Source organism: Lethenteron reissneri, chromosome 2 (genome assembly GCF_015708825.2).
Source record: "Lethenteron reissneri isolate LAM-NWPU_2019-01 chromosome 2, ASM1570882v1, whole genome shotgun sequence".
Lineage (NCBI taxonomy): Eukaryota > Metazoa > Chordata > Hyperoartia > Petromyzontiformes > Petromyzontidae > Lethenteron > Lethenteron reissneri.
The window spans coordinates 1,644,885-1,665,985 of record NC_083780.1 but is presented as its reverse complement, the minus strand read 5'-3'; the positions used below and the strand labels follow the sequence as shown (position 1 = coordinate 1,665,985).

Below are 21,101 nucleotides of genomic sequence, written 5' to 3'. Positions count from 1 at the left end.
GTTTTTTTTGGAATAGCATGTTTCACCCGTGTTGTCAAGGGAATGCACATGGGGATTTATTCTCCGAAAATCAATTAGACCTCTGTAATCTTCAAGAAGTTTGATAAGTTTCATGAAGTGACTGATCCAGAGGGATTTAATCGCAATACCTAAAGTAGAGGAATAGTTCTTGTCCTGTTTTTTTTAGCTATCTCAAGTGCCACGAGGAACATTTTACTATCCATGGGCTGAGTTTTCAGCCATTTAAGTCTTGCGCATTTTACACCTTGTCATATTTGTATTCAACAGAGGGAGTGACCACGCCTCAAGTTGTTGGACATCACAGTTGTAGAGTTAAAATATTTTAAAGCAAATGTACATGGGCAAATATGCAAGCCCGGCACTTGCCTTGAACTCGTCGGTTCAGAATGGGACGTTCCAGTCGCACTGTGTCCTGACACAGTTCAACCTGGTGTGCCGGCAGCCTACCGTCCCCCCTGAATACGCAGAGGTCATCCTCATTGCCATGATCATTTCCATCATCTTGAACATGTTCGGCAATACCCTCATCATCGCGGCCATCCTCTACTTCAAGCAGCTGCAGGTGCTACCAAACGCCTTCACCTTCTCACTGTCAGTGGCCGACATCCTTGTGGGCGTGGTGGTGATGCCCTTCTACATGAACCAGTGCGTCTACAACTGCTGGTTCTACGGCCATGCGTTCTGCAAGGTGCACCACTTTCTACACGCCTTCCTGCCCACTGCCTCCACCATGCACCTCTGCTGCATCGGCTACGACCGCTACCTGGCCATCTGTGACCCCTTCCACTACCAAGAGCGCTTCACGAGAAGAACTGCAGCCATAGCGCTCGCAGCCACGTGGCTTGGCTCACTGCTCTACGTGGTGCCCATCATGCTGGACTGGATCGTCATCGGCATCGAGGAGATGGTGGCCGAGCGCACCTGTCCCGACAACTGCATCTTCTTTATGAACAAGGTGTTCTCGAGCTGCGGAGCCTTCTTCAGCTTCATGTTGCCCATGGGCATCATGACAGTTACGTATGCAAAGATCTACCGTATCGCCCGCAAGCAGGCCCGCTCCATTGGTGCCCAACAGCATGGGATGCTGGGCCAGACCGCGCTGGGCTTCAACAAGCAGCAGTGGGCAGCCATGAAGCGAGAGCACAATGCCACCAAGACCGTGTCCATCATCTTGGGCATTTTCATGATATGCTGGGCGCCGTTCTTTAGCACCATCGTCATCGACCCTTACTTGAACTACACGACCAAGCCCGTGGTGTGGGAGATGCTCAACTGGATCGGGCACGTCAACTCGGCCATCAACCCGTTCCTCTACGGCGGCTTCAACCGCACATTCCGTAATGCCATCCGCATAATTTTCAGTCGCAGGCTCCTGCAGCCTGGGATCCGCAGTGCTGAGCTGTGATGGTTTACTGCCTTCCTTTTCAAGAAGCTTCTTCTATTCTGTGCCTCTTCTTTCTTTAAGGAGCATCCAACTGCCCTCAAATGCAATTCCACCGCATCATTCAATTTCATCCTTGGTCTCCCTCTACAACTTCGACCCTGTATTGGTTGCATTTCCATAGTGCTTGCAATTGCATATTTTTTTGTTTTTATGAGTTTCGTTGGCATTGTCTTTAAGCCCATTTGACCATCCCTGATGGTAAGCGCTATTCATATACAGTAGATTCTCGATTATCCGCGTGTGGTTTGTCCGATTTGTGGATTAACCACGCACCTGAGATTTTTACGTGAATTAATGACTCATGGATTTCCCCTTAGGCCCAATAATGTAAAAACAGTTTTATATTGTTATTCTTGGAAATTTGTATTCCAAGTCACTAGCTTAAACCGAAGAAATGTGCTCCAGTTAATCCGAAATCCACATTATTGTTCTACAGTACAGTAGTTGCATACCATTACAACAGTGGACAGAGTTTGATTGATGTTGATTGGCGTGGCTCTGTTATCCACTTAGTGGGCGGAGTCTTCTGCACGGGAGCAGGCAAGTGTTATCATTGAGCATGCGCATTGAGCGTTCGATTGTTATTGTTTGTTTTTAATTCATCCTATATTTGTGGGTTTTGACAGAGATCCGCAGAAAATAGATATTTTTGGATTACCCACGATTTTGAAAGATCTACGGCTATCCTCCTCGTCAGATAATCAAGAGCCTTCTGTATATTGGGTCCACCGGTAATATCAATTTGGTGTGATAAGAGTAACGTTGATGAAGAACTTCATTAGTTTTTACAAAGACTTGGAATAAACTATTTGCTGTAAACGAATGAAAATTACTCTCTTTGAATATTTGTATGGGTTGAGTCATTTTCCAACCTGACATTTTTCTCCTAAACAGTCCAGGGGCATTAACCAGTTAGACGTGGTTGGCTCAAACGAATAATGGAGGTTTTTTGAGAATATGTGGCGGAAAACCCAGTGCAGAAAGATTTCAACTTCCACCTCCGGGAAAATGTATCCTATACTCCAGGGGTGGTCATGGACATTGAGTCCGAGTGGACGATGTTCAGGACATTGATTGTCAATGCAGCTGCAAAAAGCTGTGGCCTGAAGGCAGTTGGTGCCTGTCATGGCGGCAACCCTAAGACCTGCTGGTGGACATCAGGGGTGAGGGAAGCTGTCAAGTTGAAGAAGGAGGCTTTCCAAGCTATGCTCGGAAAAAGGTCTCTCGAATCGATTGAGAGGTACCAATGAAAACCTGCGCATGAGAGGAGTTTGGAGAGGCCATGGAAAGGGACTACCAGGCAGCCTCAAAGATGCTCTGGCACACCTTAGGAGGGGTCGACAGGACGTGGCCCAAGCTGTTCTCAGTAAGGTTGGCATAACATTGAACTCAAATAAGGAGATAGTGGAAAGGTGGAAGGAACACTTTGAGGAGCTCATTAACCCGGTGGACATGCCGTCTTCTCAGGAGGCAGCCCTAGAAACAGCTGCTGAAGTCGCTGCGGCAGACGAGGGCCTTCGTAGCAGCAAAGCTACTGGGGTGGACGAGATTCGCCCAGAGTTGTTCAAAGCGCTGGACAGTGTAGGAGTGTCGTGGTTAACACACCTCTTCAATGTTGCATAAAAGGCGGGTACAGTACCTCTGGATTGGCAAACTGGGTTCATGGTTCTCACTTTTAAGAAAGGGAACCAGAGGGTGTGCTTCAACTACAGAGGGATTATACTCCTCAGCATCCAAGGTAAAGCCTATGTCAGAGTGCTGGAGAGGAGGCTCTGCCCGGTGGTCGAGCCTCATATTCAGGAGGAACAATGCAGATTCCATCATGGTCGTGGAACAATGGACCAGCTCTTTTCCCTCTCACAAATATTTGAGGGGTCATGGGAGTATGCTTCTCCAGTCTACCGCTGCTTTGTAGACTTGAAGAAGGCTTATTACAATGTTCCCCGCAATGTCTTGTGGGAGGAGCTGCAGTAGTATGATGCACCACTGCTGCTTTTGTTTGCTATCCGGTCCGTCTATTCCCAGAGTGAGAGCTGTGTCCATATTCTTGGTGTTAAATCAAAGTCGTTCACCGTGGATGTTGGACTCCGCCAAGGGTGCATTTTGTCTCCACTCCTGTTTGTGAATTTTATGGACAGGATATCAAGGCGCATCCAAGCTATGGAGAGTATCCAGTACGGGGGCAAGGAGGTGACGTTGTCCTCTTTGCCGTGTCACACTGTGATCTCCAGAGTGCACTTGAATGGTTTGATGCTGAGTGTGAAGCGGCTGGGATGAGCATCAGCACCTCCAAATCTGAGGTCATGGTTCACTCCCGGGAGATGGTTGATCGTGCTCTCCAGGTGACAGGGGGACAGCTGCTTTTAGTGGAGAGTTTAAGTACCTTCGGGTTTCTTTCGCGAGTCATGGTAAGTGGAAGCGGGAGATCGGCCAGAGAATCGGTGTGGCATCCACAGTGTTGCTGGCACTGCACCCTTCAGTGGTAGAAAAGCAGGAGCTGAGTTCTCGAACAAAGGTCTCGGTTTACAAGTCGATATACGTTCCCATCCTCACTTATGGTCATGAGCTTTGGGTAATGACCGAAAAGATAAGATCGTGGGTACAAGGGTTCGAAATGAGGTTTCTCTGCATGGTTGCTGGGCTCACTCTCTGTGATCGGATGAGGAGCTCGGTAATCCAGGAGAGCCTCAGTCGAGCCGCTCCTACGCCGAATCAAGAGCACCTGTTGAGTTGATTTGGGCATCTGGTAAGGATGCTCCCCTGGTAGACTACCCCCTGGAACTCTACCAGGCACGTCCCACTGGACGAAGATCCTGCAGCCGGCCGAGGACATGCTGGCGGGATTATGTCGCTCGACTGGCCTGGGAACGCCTGGGAATTCCCCAGGAAGAGCAAGAATTTGTCGCCAAGGAAAGTGAGGTCTGGACTCAACATGCTGCTGCTGTGACCCTTGCCAGGAGAAGCGGATTGAGAAAATAATGAACAGTCACTGTGGTCACTTTACCGGGGCTTCTTAAGTTTAAAGGCAGAAACATTTATATATTTTAATACGTCACTTTGTTGAAAGATGATGATAACTTATTTTAATAGTAATGCAATGGTTATTTACGAAGTATTGTAATTTAATGGTGTATCAAATAGGTATATCGAACATGTAATCATTCTCCATTCAATGTTTTCCCCGTTCTCGAGGCCCGGTCATGCATGCTCTCTTAACAAAATAAACCAGCACTTCAAACATATGGAAGATGTTAACTTTGTATGTGTTGCTCATCCGTGTACTTTGCTGCTGGAGCTATAAATGCAACAACAAACATCTTTCAAATCTGGCTGTCGCCTGATGAAGCAAGTTGTAATTACTGGCGAAACGTCGTACTCAGATTGTAAATGTTGTGGCTTGGTTCTCCAACACACCGGTGTTTTGTACGAATGACGAATTGGCATGTTCTGTTTACATGACAACCCTTACTAGTTTGCTGTGTCGGGTGGTGGCGGGTTTTAACGACACATTTATATATTTACGCGATCTAACCCAAAAAAACCTCTATTATGGATCTCTCAATAGCTCCGTGGTCGTATGATGAAGTAATTTATACAGGAATCACTCACTCGGTCTCAAGACTATTTCGAGGAGAAATCCACTAATAATATATTTAGCCAAAGCCCATGTCTGTGTCTTGACACTTTGTGAAATTGTAAAGGCATTATTATAATACCAGACCTGTAATCATCATGCTTTGGGAACGAGGCATTGGCCCAATTACATAGACTACCTTTAGTAAGTTGTCACTGAATGCAGTAATATTTACGGGAATTAATCACTTAATGTGTTTTAACTAAGCCACATTAAATTTGATTTAAAGCTTTCGTGACTGCAGGGATTCATCTTCTTGGTACCGAAAGAACCAAGAAGATAAGCCACATTATTTGTTCATTTTCAATTTTAAGGTCTAGGCATTATAAACTTGAGCCTAGTCAATGTATCAGTGCGTACTTTTTCTCAATGAGTGAAAGTGCTGTAACATTAGCGAGAGCTGACACACACAAAATGCAATTTTCAATTTAACACGTAGGTTACCCCAATGTAATAAAGGACTTCGCCGACACACTGCTGGGTCTCTGTATCTCTTTATTCTCGTTGACGCTCGCACTCCGCTGGTCCCGACAGCGGACGGGCTGCCTACTCGCGCTCGCCCCGCACGCGCCCTTCCGTCAGTCGCACCGCTCCCCGCTCCCGTACACCGTTGGCCGACGGTGTGCTCGAAGCTCCTCCAGCCACGTGGCTGATGGTGCAGGTACCCTCCGGCCACCCAACGTGGTCCAGCTTCGTGACTCCACCAACTGACCCGGAGCCCTTCCTGGATCCCACCTATATTCCCTTCACCACGTGATCCTGTCTCCTCCCTCTCACCACGCCCTTCACCGAACCTTCCAGATCCCGACCTCCGCATAGCGCCTTGCTGGCTCCGCCCTTAGGTTCCGCCCCTGCTCTCCTCGCATCCGATTGGACCCGAGGTGAGCGGCGGACCTTCACATACGCCCCCATACTGGGCCCCGCCCCCAATACCCTGGGCCGTATGATTGGCCCAGAGCCGAGCAGCGAAACCCCGCTTATGCTCGCATTACACATATTATATTAAAACGGTTATGTTGTCGATTTGAAACCTGTGCATGTATGTTGATTTATTTCACACCGTACGTAGCCAAACGTGCTAATCGGAGGTGCATGGTGTGGTGATGGTGGGGTGATAGTGGTGCGTGGTATGGTGATGGTTGTGGAGATTGTCGGGACATGGCAAGGGACCCCGTATAGAATTAGAATATTTATTCATACACGAGGAATCTGATGAGCGATAGAGCTCTTTCTCACAGATGTCCAGTAGGGGGCAGATAAGAACATTACAACACAATACAAAAACACGATCGGAGTGCAAAGTCTAGGAAATTGAAAGGGGCCATCCATTATAACGTACGCATGGAGGGGAGAGAGGGGGTTTAACCCAAATGCGTACGCTTGCGTATGGGGGGTCTACTGACAATGTACGTACGCATAGGAAACGGGGGGGGGGGGGGGGTAAAGCCTCGATAAAAATTTGTCAACATTGGCCTTCAAATGGGTTAGGTAGTCCGGCGGTGGACTATCTGTTTGTTTAAACACGTTATTGTGGGGGCTGACGCCCCCCTCCTCCTCTCCCCCCTCCTCCTCGGCCACTTCTCGCCGGGCTGCCGCCGATCGGGTGACTGCCCCCCCCGCACTAGCGTCCTCCCTGAGGAACATGGCTAAGTGTCTGGCTCACCACCGCCTGGAGTTATTCAACACACTCCCCACGTGCACCAACCACTAATGGAGAGGTGGCTGCATGCACGCGCGTGCCCGCGTAGGCGCACATTCGCTCACCACGGCTTGCGCTAAAAATAGCCGTATGAATGTGCACGCACCCCTCCCCCCCTCCTGTGGGTCGGCCTTAATCCGCTGTGCAAACATGCACGCAAGCACACGGGCACAACGACGGCCGTATTGATGGCAATATACGCACGCTCTACTGCTAAATGCTATCGTCGCTACGTGAATACACGCGCTGTGTAAACACGCACGCAAACGATTTTTAACTCACCCCTTCCTCGCCCTATTATTCGCGCGGCGCCGCTACACAGACGCGGGAACCGTTAATGAATTACTGCCCGCGTGCCTCCCACACACCCGCTCGAATTACGCCCCACGCCAACACTCTCCCACACCCACAGAAACCACACCACATGGATCCTCTGTGCTAAAGTTTATTAATGGCGCACTTGAAGAAAAAAAACCCTGCGTGGCCCGGAGCAAAATTCTCAGTGAGCAGCGCCTAGCTTATCCCTATTCAATCCCTGGGTGTACCCGTACTCTACTTCTCACCTCACGGACATACTCATGGTGTTGCACGGACGCGGTGGGAGTCAGAGGAATGAGGGTACGAGAGGTCTCTGTCTGGGGTCGAGTCATAGCAGTACTCTCCAGCGTCCCTCAGACGCTCCGAGCGGCTGGGAGTCCGACCAGGCAGCTCAACGGCTGGAGGAGCACTGCCCAAAGTTTTCTCCTCCCTCCTCTCATGCCCTCGGAATCCAAAAATCCAGGGTCACGTGGTGTTATCCTGCACGGCCAATCGGGCGCCTACGTTTTGATTTTAAACCGATGCCCCGCCCCTACCTGGAGCGTTGCTTTCCATTACGCCTTGATCCATTGTCTACGCGCCCGTCCTCCCTACCCCAGACTCAACCGGTTTGATCGGGGAGGTCGTCCCTCGGATACACAGCTTCAGTCGGTCCAGGAATTTCCCTCCCACCTACTCTTATGCGCTGCTCGCTGGGTGTTTGCTACCGAGGCCCCCCGGGGCCCTATCTCTCTGTGCTATGAGTGTTCACTCACACAACCACTGACCCATTTCACTCATACACTAATTCACTCATCATACACTAATTCACTCATCATACACTCACTCATCATACGCTGACTCACTCACACATCATACACTCACTCACACTACCACTGATTCACTCACACATCATACACTGGGAGTGTCATGCTGCCAGCTATGGCTACAAGTTTGGTCGTACATGTTATGTTTGTCGTTTATTGTTAAATTTCAATCACAGTTCCTATGATTACTGTTGTTACATTGTTTTTATAGCTTGATTTTGGTGATTTCGAAAACATATTGTTAATCTAAATTGTCTTATGGTTGTTATTGTTTGACTTGCATCACACTGGGATTTTTGCACACAGCGTTGTAATACGTTTATTTTTCATAATCAACGTTTTTGGGTTTAGATCGCGTTAAACGTTGATTATGAATAATATTGGTCGCGAAAGCCTACGTGTTAAACTGACGTTTATTTTTGAAGATTCGCTGGTTTATCCAGGATGTTTCTGTTGCGCGTCATCGCTTTAAGATGTTCTCTGTTCATATTTGTTGCGGTTGCACCCGACTTAAGAGCCGCATGGCTCACAGGGCTATACCTAATAAATGAAACTTTAAACTTGTTTTCATTGCGGTTCGCTCGGTGAGCTTCGTCGTCCCCATCTATATATATAAAATCGCAAATCTGTCTGTCTGTCTGTGTGTGTGTCTGTGGCGCCGGACCATACGCAGTTTCATTGGACGAAATGTGAGGGATTTGCGAGACACGATTGGTCCGGCGGTTGCCCCTGGCAACGGGTAGCGACGCATTCGCTGCGGGGTGGACGCCATTTTTAATTCCCATTAAAAATATGCGCACGCATTAACACGCGACTCTGAGGTAAATTCATCAAAGTTTCACGTCCTCTTCACCCCCCCCCCCCACCACAATGTGTGCAATTACTATTATAGGGTCGGTAGATTATAAAATTATAGCGATTAGACAGTATTATTGTAGCGCGGGGGGGGGGGGGGGGGGAACGGCACCCGTACCCAGCCTCAGCCGGGTGGGCAATTTAGGCGAGGCCGGAGGCTCTGCACGGTACTAGGCCTCGACAATCACCACGCGACTCTGAGGTAAATTCATCAAAGTTTCACGTCCTCTTCACTCCCCCCCCACCACAATGTGTGCAATTACTATTATAGGGTCGGTAGATTATAAAATTATAGCGATTAGACAGTATTATTGTAGCGCGGGGGGGGGGGGGAACGGCACCCGTACCCAGCCTCAGCCGGGTGGGCAATTTAGGCGAGGCCGGAGGCTCTGCACGGTACTAGGCCTCGACACCCACCACACTATAGGCCGTACATATTACTGCACAGCGGCTGAGGAGATCGTGGCTGGGGGGGGGGGGGGGGCAGGGGTAGCAGCCCATCTGTGTATATATGTAAGGTTATTAAGAAATATATGTTTTACCCGGGCAACGCCGGGTACTTCTGCTAGTACAATTTAAAGATAATTTACGGGGGCCGCAATGAAATTCGGCCTGGGGGGGGGGGGGGTCGGCCAATCTCCTGGCACTGGGAAACCGTGGGACATCCCCACTAGGGGCCCTCGGGTAAAAACCCATGGTACCAGGTGACCCCCCCCCCCCACGAGACCCTACGTTGGTGCATGTGTGTGTTTAGTGGGGGTGTGCGTGCGTTCGTGTGGAGGGGTGCGAGGGGATAGCAGTGCCGGCGGAGTTTCTCCGTTGCTGTGGCACCACATTATTATTCATCCTTGATCGTTTCTGTGTGGATTAAATATCGGCCGTTCTATAGGATTCGGGGGTGCGGGGTGCGTCAAGCGTACGTAGGCAGGTGGGGGGGGGGGGGAGTGTAAAAAGTACGCTTGCGTACAGCGAGGGGTCAAGTTTTGACAGATTTTTGCGTACGTACTAAGTGGATGGCCCCTAAACAAATTACTTTAAAATATATATACGTATAAAACTAAACCTTACCAGGTAAAGACCACTGAGCTATTAAATTATTTTTCAGACGTGACCTGGCCACAAATGACAGCTCAACGAAGTGGCGACATTCACGATGTCGCTACATACGTGATGTCTGTGATGTGAGTACATCGTATGCCATGCCTCTCTAGGGCCGGCACCACACAGTGACATCTGAGATGTCACAACATGTCACTACACGGGCATAGAGCGTTTCCCCCTCGCAAGGCATGGTGTTTTCTCCGGGTACTCTGGTTTCCACCCACATTAAAGCACTCATTAATTGACCGATAACACCTGAATACATACGTAGTGTAGCAGCGCCGACTGGCGACCAGAAATAGCAATTGTGGGTGTACCCACCCAAGGGGAGAGAGTATAGTATACACGGGAAAGTCCACAAGGGGAAGAACTGAGGCAAGGGTCATGGAAGTGATAAGAACTGGGCCAAAAGTCTGGGAAGGGATCCATCTTTGAGCTCCCAGAACCAGCTTGAAGGTTCGAGAAGGGGGGCATGGCCAGGGCAGGGCTGGGCCCTGCTGGACGCATGAAAGGGAGCGAGAGAGGATGCTCGAGGCTGTCCGTGGGAATCAGGGTCGTCTCGCCATGGAAATCGTCATCGTTGTCTCCGTTGTGGCTACCGTCCTTGTCATCGCCTGACGTTGCCACTGCTGGATAGTCAGCCAGCTATTTAGTCAGTTAGCGCCGTAGAGCTTGACAGTCAGCGTTACGTTATGTGGTCAGTGAGTCGAGCAGTGTGAGTACGAGTAATATAAATAAAAGAAGGTGCCTCGACAGTTATTGTCTGCGGAGTCCTACATTACATGTGGTGTCAGAAGTGATTACACATGTCTAAGAGATTACGTAAAACAAAGCCACTGGTAGCATCTTTGGATGAGAAGGACGACGTTGACGGGACCCCTCGGACAGCCCCGGGATCCACGATCTCAGTTGGAGATCCCGCAGGCACGTGAGCTGCGGCTGTGGAGTCGGGGGAGAGAGGTGCTGGTCTACGGCAGCCACGTGCCGAGGAGGGATGGCGAGAGGTGGCGAGCTGCCATGACCTCCTTCTTGCAGCCGTCGCGCAGTTACTTGCGCGACTGTCTGTGGCCGCACCGAGACTTCACCAACCCCAGAGAGGCGATGAGTAGCAGGGAAATGCCTGAGAATGCCCTTCCAGAGGTCATTGGCCCTGCCCAGATGGGGTGTGTCATAGACATGGATTCCTCAGATAACATCCGAACTGTGGTCAATATTGCCTCCAGGTCTAGCACGAAAGCGTACGCATTGCACTCGACGAGAAGGCTTTTGATCTGGATTCCTTTTGGCACCATGCAGAGGCTAATCTCCCCCCCCCCCCCCCCCAGTTCATCGTAATGTGCCGACTCCTTTATGCTCTTCTGACTGTGACAGTTACTTCTAATAGGTGTGTCTCAGAGAGGAATCAGGAGAGTGGGTGATCTTTTATCTAACTCAGTGGGGGTGGATACTCTCCAAAATAGTAGAAAGCGAAATGATGTCCCTAATAGCGATCTTTTCAAATTTCTCCAGATCAGCGACTCTATTAACAAGGCAAGAGATGTTGACCTCCGAAAGATCCCCTCCACGAGCTGGGTATGGCTGATGGAGGAGAGGGCTCACTATAAAATATTTGAGGCATACCAAATCCTACTTCTGGGCCCTACCGAGGTGAGACCAAAGACCAGAATACTTTTGGAGGGGGCGCTGGGCCGCCTGATCTTATCAGAGTCCTGGAAAATAATTAGGCACAACCCCTGGGCAAGGTCTAAGATCCCTCCCTCTCAGGATGATTAAACTTAAGTTCCTTCATGGAACTTATCTCACTAACCAACGGAGGTGTAAATTCTCCTAGGCCATATCCTCAGACTGCCCTAGGTGCCCTCCGGGCACCATCCAAATGTACATTCATGCCTTCTGGGACTGTCCCACCATCAGGACATTCTATGATAAATAACCGAGCTGTACAACGTGATGTGTGGCACTGAGATACTGCCTAGCATTGAATCATTCCTCCTGGTCCTTAAACCCCAAGGTATCACCAGCTACCAACACACCCTTCTCTAAGCATTTAACATTTCGGACAGAAATACCATCCTGAGCTCTTTGAAGAATCATGGGACCCCTCATTCACCCTCTGGAATAACTCCCTATTCGCCCTAGCAGCTTTAGAACACCTGAGTCTGAAACTGAGGAATATGGAAGGGGGGTTCACCCCGATCTGGGCCCCCCTCGTGAATTCCACTCCAGGGACCCTGAGTTTACTTGATTGAAGTTGAAATATGATGGACTGCCCCCCTCTATCCCCTCTTACCCCTTCCTTCCCAGAAGAAAAGGGATCTGATGTACGTACTACATAATGCAACGGTCCTACACGTCCGCGTTGGTTGTCTGTCCGAGCCACCTGTCCCACTATACACCACTCACCTGTCGCGGAAGTTGGATACCCCCCCCCCTCCCTCCCCACCGTGGTTGGATCAATAAAGATAATTTATAAAAAAAATATGGGTTTGGATCATTGTCATCAGCCATTATCGATCCATCACTGGTGGAATGACTTAAGCCATCTCTCATGGTGCTGCGATGTCACAATCCGACCAGTTTTATTATATAGCACATCATCTTGTGGTGATGCTGCTACGTTGGCAGTGGTGCACAAAGCACAAAAACAACTCGAACACATTCATTAACAACACTGTGTGGCCTTTAAAGGAAACGATTACAATGCGTGACACTTTGGGAAATTAAACTTCATATAATTACGTGCAATGAAGAAGGTACGTTGCTCGAAATGTCACCAATTATATTTATGTTCCTTTTTAAGGCCTCACACACGCAGCATTATTGACGCACGTGTTGAGATTCTAGATTTGAAGCTTTCGTGACTTTAAGGATTCATACTCTTAGGTTTTTTCGGTAAAGTCACGTAGGTAAAAAATAAAATTACAATTAATAAAAGTAATAATAGAAATAAAATAATAAATCACGACGTTTCGGAGGCAACACAAGTCTCCGTCATCATTTGGGACCGTCACAGCTAGATTTACTGTATCAAGTGAGGCAAAGATTCCAAGATACAAGTTCTTAAACACAAGTTAAGGGGGGATGAGGGGGGAGGGGCTTATCTGAATGTGGTAGCCAATGAATGGAACGTATTGGGAGGGGGGGGGGGCTAAAAGAGAGTGCATGTACACCTGTTGGTGCACCTGTTGGTGCACATGCTAGAAGAGAACGAAAATGCCCATGTTGTTTTACCCAGTGTTGGTTGGCAATCAAATACAAAAAGGAGAGTACTCTTAAACGCTAGGGATGTTAACACTCGGTAAAGTAAAATAGTGCCTGTCAAATAAGATGGTCCAAAAATGTGTAGTTAAATCTTTTTTGCATGGTTAATATCTCGGCCTCGCTGTGCGCTGCGTTGCACCGCTAGTCGAGTAGATAACCTTGCGTTCAATAAACCCTCGGAGCCAGGATGAACGTCCAACTCCAATCGTCATTTATTGATTGTAACAAGGTAAAACTGGTGAGAAAACACAGATACAGCATCTGTTATAATCCGGAAACACCAACACAATGAACACCACAGCATCAGAACATTGTCTTAGATAACAATAGATCCTGGATGGACCAGGCCCCTACATTACCACTGAACAACTAGACAAAAGGACAAGCCGGTGCGTTGCATACAGGCACATCGTGTATTCATCCCACTGCACCCCAAAAGTACAGCATTACACATAACACAAAACTGTGGATGAGATACTTCGTCATCTTTACTCTCAGGATCGCAACATAGGCACAAGTCTGACTCGACCTACTAAATCACAAGTAACATCCACAATAAGGAAAGTCGCAGGCTTCGTTACTAACTAGGCCTCGTATTTACTACAACAACTTAACGGCACCATAAAGGCATTCACATCACTATAACGGTCATTCCAACATTACAACAGCATTGCCAATATTATAGGAATATAAACAACTTACAGACAATGCTTCTTAAGCTCCCACAATGGACAAGTGCGGCTGTGGTCTCACTGAGATGCGATGCGTGCCGTCATCTTGAATTATGAGTAAGATGGCCGAAGCCCGCGTGGTTCACTGTAAATCTAACATCGTGACTTCCTGGTCACGTGACCAAAATTAGCATAAAAAACAGGAACTTCCTGTGAACGTACGCTCTACATCTGCCATGAGGCAAGACAGTTAATAACATCTTTCCATCATCACGGTTGAAATTATGTCTGTGTTTGTATATCTGGATGGCTTCGTGTACAAACCTTTGATGGTAGCCAGAGGATTTGCAGAGCACCTTGGTCTCGGAAAAAAACAATATCATGAGAGCCCACGGCGTTGTAGCAATGATCGACTCAATTTTGCCGTGTTTAAGATCTGACTTGTGCTCGCGGACACGATCAGAGACATGACGTTTCGTTTCCCCATAACAATCACCACAGCTGCAACTCAGTTTATAGACTCCAGGGTATTGCAAGTCAGGGATGACAGCCTTCACAGATGGAATTAGATCACGGATTTTATGTACTGTACTGAATCGGACTTGGATCTTATGTTTGTTTAGAATTTTGGAGATCTTCTAAACAAACATAAGATCCAAGTCCGATTAATTTGCAAGTTAAAGCTGGTTAAATACCTGAGACCATAAACACCAAACAAAAACACAAATCTTTTGAGCTCCCAAAAATAGATCCGAAATCCACTTCCCCTGTAGCCAGAGGACACCGGTCACACGGACCGACTTCGTCGTTGGGGTTGTTATATATTTGGAATGAGATGAGCCTGTAAATATCTAACTTGTTCTACCCGTGTTGACCACGTGGAATTACTCAGGGGGGGTCACACCTTCGGTGATCAATTAGAGGAGGCGCTATCGGCTAATAGCTTTGGGGGGTGAAGACTGAATACACGGGGGTCCACACACCTGTGACCTCTCTCCCAAATCGCCAGTGATTACAACTGAGCAATTAAATTCTGTTTAATTGCTTCAATTATTTATGGACAGCCCCCCCTCAAGGGAAGAGGGGGTGGGAGGGGGCGAGTCAACCACGTCATTACTCAAGTGAAAAATTAGGACTAAAAGTTTAAATACGGCGAGCAGGAGACGCTTTGCTGTAGATGGTGTCCAGGGTTCTTAGAACCGGGAGTCTCGGCTTGGAGGTGAAGGAGGCCTGGGTCCCGAGTGATCCGAGGGCTTAGAGGAAGTTGGGTGAGAGTCTCTTCCTATCGTTCTGCAGTCCATGCAGAGTTGTAACTTGCCTTGTGTTGGCACTGTGAGCCCTGCCGTGTGTATTTCAGGGGTTACGGTTATGGGTGAATGGGGAGCAGCGGTAGTGCTAGTGGTTAGCGCGCTCCACGACGAACCCGGTAACGCGGGTTCGATTCCTGCTCACTGCCAACACCAGTGGTGATTATCTGAGCCGGCCCTGGGTTGACTCGGTCTCAAATGAGTAGCTGGTGCGTAAACATATCCACTGGGGAGGCAAAGGCGACCAGGCGTGGTGCTGGCCACACACCCCCTCTTACCAAGATTTGCCTGGTAGAATTGGGATGGTTTAGTTGTATGTGTTGGGTGATTTTTTACCTTTCTTGTATTTTTCACTAGCATCATGTTGTTGAACTGTTTGTGGTTGTACTATTCTTACCCGTCCCTACTGGACATCTGTGAAAAGGAGCTTTATAGCTCATCAGATGCCTCCAGTATATTACATATCGTTTTGGTAATCTGTGCCTAACGCCTGACACTGTACACTGTGTGTAATGCTATGTGGGCTACGTGGATTTTCATGCAATTTCAAATATGTTTTTAGTTTTTCATGAAAGGCTTATTAAAATTGTAACTAATTATTAGTTTGTTACAAGGATAATCAAATTTACCAGGCTTTCATAGGGCCATTCGATCTTCTTTCCCTTGGTCGCTTCGGGGTGGATTAATTGACGTGCCAATTTCTCTGCTCCAGCAGCTGCCCCAGCAGACCCACCTCTCTCTCTCTCTGCCCAACCCCCCCTCTCTCTCTATTTAAGGCCTCGACACAGAGGTATTGGGTCTTTGTGTGTCTATGTCGTGTGTCTCTCTCTGTGTGTCTGTGTTGTCTCTCTCTGCTTGTGTGTATGTCTGTGTGTCTGTGTTTTGTCTCTCTCTCAAATTTAGTTCTACCTGATGATGGTTCTTGTGTCGCAATCGAAACGTCGTACTCTATTATTTAATATATTTTCTTTCCAAGTGACTTTACCGAAAGAACCAAAGAGTAATTCCTGCAGTCACAAAAGCTTCAAATTAAGTAAGTATAATCAATTTTATCCAAAATATACCAGTTTCGCTTTTGAATAAAGCCAAGTGCGACATCACAAATGATCTAGTAGAATTTCTGCACACGTTAACACCATCATAAATTGGTTTTGAAAAAAGGAACCATTTGAATGCTTATTCGAATTTTCAACGATCAAAAAAGGATTATGTAATGGCATACACCTGGTGATTCGTGAAATATTCCGTAAATTTGTTGTGGCTGAACTCAATTCAGAATCCAATCGTGGAGATATTGTCTTCATTCCCAGAATTGATCTGGCACCGTTTGATGTGAATTTACCATTCATTTTGAATCGAAGACAGTTTCCAATCATTCCTGCATTTGCTATCACGGTCAATAAGTGACAAGGACAAACTTTTGAGTACGTTGGACTTCATCTCAACGAAACTGTTTATTTTCCTATGGACAACTTTATGTTGCTTTGTCAAGATGCAAATATCCAACCAATATTAAAGTGCTGATTCAACAAAATGAATCTCAAGGAAAACTGTTGGGAGATGATCGTCAATTTACACCAAATGTGATATTTAGTATTTTTATTGAATACATTCAATATAATCTTAACATTGTTGTCTTTTTCATGAAATTATTTTTTACGAACATATGACGGGCAATTACACTACTAAATAAATACTCTGATTCTGACTTGCTCCTCCGGTCTGCACGTACAGTTTGTTAAGGCTATACGGGGATCTCTGTCTTTGTATGTGTTACATGAGCTTGTACTTAGATGGTTGAGAACCAGAGTAGTTTGAGAGGGAGGTATAGGGTGTGTGTGGCAAAGTGTGCACCTAGTCTGGCACAAGCGCTGTGGTGACGCCATCACCTACTTAGTGGCGGAGAGTGCCTGTTGTTGTGACAATGGTTGTGAGTGAGTGTGTAAGCGCACTGCGCTAAGAACGCGGCGATCGGTCTTTGGCAATTCACGGTCACGGCAAACATCATAGGTGAGTGACATCTGAACCAATTCAGAACTTCTCCGAAGTAAAATCGGCCTGAAATGAGTTACCACAAGTGCGCTGTGTAAACATGGGAACAATAGCGTGCGGTGTTGGCTACACCACCTACTCGTGTGCCATGCTGGCCTTAATATGGGCCCGCGAGGATCAATTGCCCCAATCATTTGTAAAAGTCTATACGGGAGTTCGGTGTATGTGGCGTTTAAGCTGTAAAAAAGGTAATGTGTTGGTATGGTGTGTTTCTTATGACCAGTTGAGTGAAACTATGTTTTCATCAGCTGCGTAACGCTGTGTCGAAGCTTTCTGGTCTGTCACTCTACACGTATGTGTATATTCACACGCAGCTGCATAACGCTGTATGGAAGCTACCTAGTCTATCAGCCCACACGAAACTCCCGGTCTCCTCGGCCACAGACAGTTACGACCTCCCTTCTCTACACTTGCCAAACGTCTACGTCGGTTTTTAAACAAACAGGCTGGCTTGCCTACGATCCATCCTGCATTTAACCAGCAGCTGGAATTGTGTGAGCTCACAGATCCTGTAACGATCCGTTAACCATGAAATAGCTTACACCGGCAGGCGAGGCTTCGTTGACTGGGTCATGTGGCTCACGTGCCCAGCCACCGCATAACCAAGCTGGGCCGAATAAAGGGGGATAAAACGGGCGCGGGACGGTCTAGAGAAGAGATTGACTGATATGGTACCGAAGCAGTGGACTTGCCGATGACTGGTGTCAACATCGGCCTCTATGGAAGACGCTACTGCGCATTTGCAGGCAAATGCAACAACGGAGGGCAGAGGAGCGACGCTCACAACAACGAGCGCAGCGCCGTGGGTATAAATCGTACCAAGTTGGCACAGTGTTGAGCACATGTACCAGTCATGTCATTCAACCCATGGCACCTGGGCCTGTCCCATAACCTTCTGCCAGCGATCCATCCACACTTCACGTGGTGTCAAGGTGCACCTAGCCTGGCACAAGCCCCGTGGGGACGTCACCGCTACTTAGGCGCTACGAATCCGCGGATCCCAGTTCGTTTACCGCTCATGACCAACAACAGTGGTGAACATTTGAATCAGTCTATAGCCTCCCCTAGGTCGACTTGGCCTTAAATGAGTACCAGGGGCGGCATCAATAACATCATCACTGGGGAGACAAAGGCGGCCGGGCGTGGTACTGGCCACCCATCCCCTCGTGTGCAGCACTTGTCCCAACAGTCTATTATAGGGAGCAGTCTTTGTCTTCATTTCACGTCTGTGTGGGGGTGTGCAGCTTTGCGCAACAAACCCGGCGATCCGAGTTTCAAGCCATTGGCGGTGGCACCGTGTTTCGCAACTGCACTACGATCTCGGTCATCCTGGGTTCTATAGACTCCGTGGCAAGTCATTCACCTAAACCGATCTTATCAAGATACTGTATATATTGATCCCTTACCAATGCGCTTTACAGCAATCATAACTTTATACGTAAGGTGGTCATGAATTGAAATTAATAATTGGGTTATTGTATAAGTGGTGGTGTAGTGTTGATGACGGTAGTACAAGAGGGATTGATGAGGAGGTGTTGGGATAGGTCATGGTCGTAGCTGAGGGTCGACAGAACGCCGAGGGGCTGAAAAGTAACGAGGCATTGTACTGGGAAGACAAAGGGGGTCGGGCGAGGGGCAGGAGGCGAAAGGGGGGGGGGGGGCACCGCGAGCGAGTTCCCCGCACCGCCGACGACGATAACTCGTCTAGGTTGACTTGGCCTGAAATAGTATTAACGTTGCCGCGAGATTTAAATCGTCACGAACGAAGGGAACGAAGGGACGGAGGCAGTCAGGCGCGGATCTGACCCCAGCATCCCCAACAGAGGTCAATGCCCTTTCCTCACCGGCTAATACAAACAGACTCATTCGTCAACGACAATAATAGGTGCTCGTAAACAATACGCCGTGTCTTTTTAGGTTATACAGTCTTTGTGTGTATTTTTAATAAATATCTTGAAATGAAATCCGCATCTGATGTCAGAAAGGGGGCGAAATTCTCGTTCAGAATCAACAGTCAGACCCAAAGTATATTGCAGACGAGGCAGTAATAAGTAGTATTTAATTTTTTTAAAAAAAAAATACGTTTTAATGAAATGTACCGTACTAGTAATGGAAGAACTCCACGACTCCACGAAGTGGCCCCGAGTAGAGGTCGCAAACGGGTTTTGATTCCTTACCCGTACCCGGCCGCACCAGGGTCGCAAACGGGTACCCGTACCCGGCCGTACCCATACCCTACCCGTACCCGGCCGGGTACGGGTAGGGTACGGGTATCGGGTACCTGATTGCGACCTCTGGGATGAAGCCATGTTGCAGGCGCGGGTGGGTTGATTCTAGGAACTTGAATTGTGAGAAGAGACAAGACGTTGGGAAATGAGTGACAAACAGTTACTCACCAGTGACTCACGGCCTACCCGTACCCGGCCGCACCAGGGTCACAAACGGGTAGCCGGGTATCGGGTCGGGTACGGGTATCGGGTACCCGGTTGCGACCTCTGGCCCCGAGGCTTTCCATAACGTAAGGGACCGTGGTGATTTACAGCCAACGACAGTTGAGCGTGGACAATTAGACTCAAGCCGAAACATAACATATAAAAAAGTAATGTTTAAAAAGATATATATTTTATTTTTTATGATAAAATACACAGTAGTATTGTCATCAGTATGACATATGAATACCAAGCTTGCAGCCGATTCCACATTGGGAAGTGGGTAAAAATTGAGTTACAAGATTTGAGGATACAACAAAGTGAGTTAATTAAAAGCGTGTAATAATAAAAAACGACACCGCGTGTTGTGGGGTGAGGTCGATGTTCACATCCACACGTTCTCTACGGTTTCGCGGGGCGCATCCCTGGCCTCCTCCCTAAGGCCTTCGTCATATCTCAAGAGCCACTTTCATCGCTCCATCTCCGCGGGAACGTCCTCGATCGTTGCTCGTTCCTCTAGGCTAGTACTGCATGCATCGCATGCTTGCTTCTGTGTCACTGTGTGAGTGGGGGGAGTGGTGGTGCAGTGGTTAGCGCAATCAGCTTTGAACTCACCACTGGGGAAAGGCGACCGTGCGTGGTTCTGGCCAACCACCCCCTCGTGTGCTGTGCCGACCTTCATAGGTGCTACTCGCTAACAGCACTTGCCCCAACAGTCTGCTGAGAGGCAATCGCACAGCGTGTCGAACCAGGCGACCCGAGTTCGATTCCCGTTCACGACCAATATCGGCGAAGAATAGCTGGACCGGTCCTGTGCCCCCCTAGGTCTACGCAATCTTAAATGAATACCAGTTGTGTGTAAACTTCAGCACTATGGATACAAAGGCGGCCACGCGTGGTGCTGACCACACCACCTCGTGTGCCGCGCTAATCTTCATAGGTGGAAGCATTTTCCACAACAGTCTGTTCAAGGCTATACGGGGAGATCTTTGTCTTTGTGTGTACAGGTACAACCCGGGACCGGTTCAGATCCCTCGTCATTGATGTTGGTCTTGGTCGGGAATGGACTTCAGGTCGCCATGTTCGTAGCGCAGTGCGCTCACCCCTGCGCCACTGCTCCCTCTATGTGTATGTTGTTATATCTCAGTGACGAGTGATAACTGAACCGATCCACCTCCATCCCTCTGATTAATCCGTACTAACCAGCCTGGTGAAGTATAAGTAAACACCATGGCATAGAGGAAGTCTTAACCCAGCAGGCGATTGATAAATGGATGTAAATGTTATAAAAATGTGTCTATTTAACACGTGGGCTGTCTGGATGTGGTTATTAAATGTGTATACGCGTATACTGTTTGTATAATGTCTATGCGTGTATAGTCTCCATGCGCTTATTGAATATGTCAATGCTTGTACACAAATATCGCCTAGTTATGTATTTGTGTCATAATTTAGAGTCCATTGGAAATTTCAGCTCTCGGTCGTGGGGGTTGCTTGACCATA

At 48.1% G+C, this 21,101-nt stretch overlaps 1 protein-coding gene across 1 annotated transcript; it reads left to right on the top strand.

Annotated features, from left to right (window-relative positions):
• The first annotated feature begins 358 nt into the window (after positions 1 to 358).
• Positions 359 to 1,426, top strand: LOC133341417 (trace amine-associated receptor 4-like). Its single transcript, XM_061550026.1, has one exon. It carries the CDS (start codon positions 359 to 361, stop codon positions 1,424 to 1,426), a length of 1,068 nt encoding a protein of 355 aa, XP_061406010.1.
• Positions 1,427 to 21,101: the final 19,675 nt, after the last annotated feature.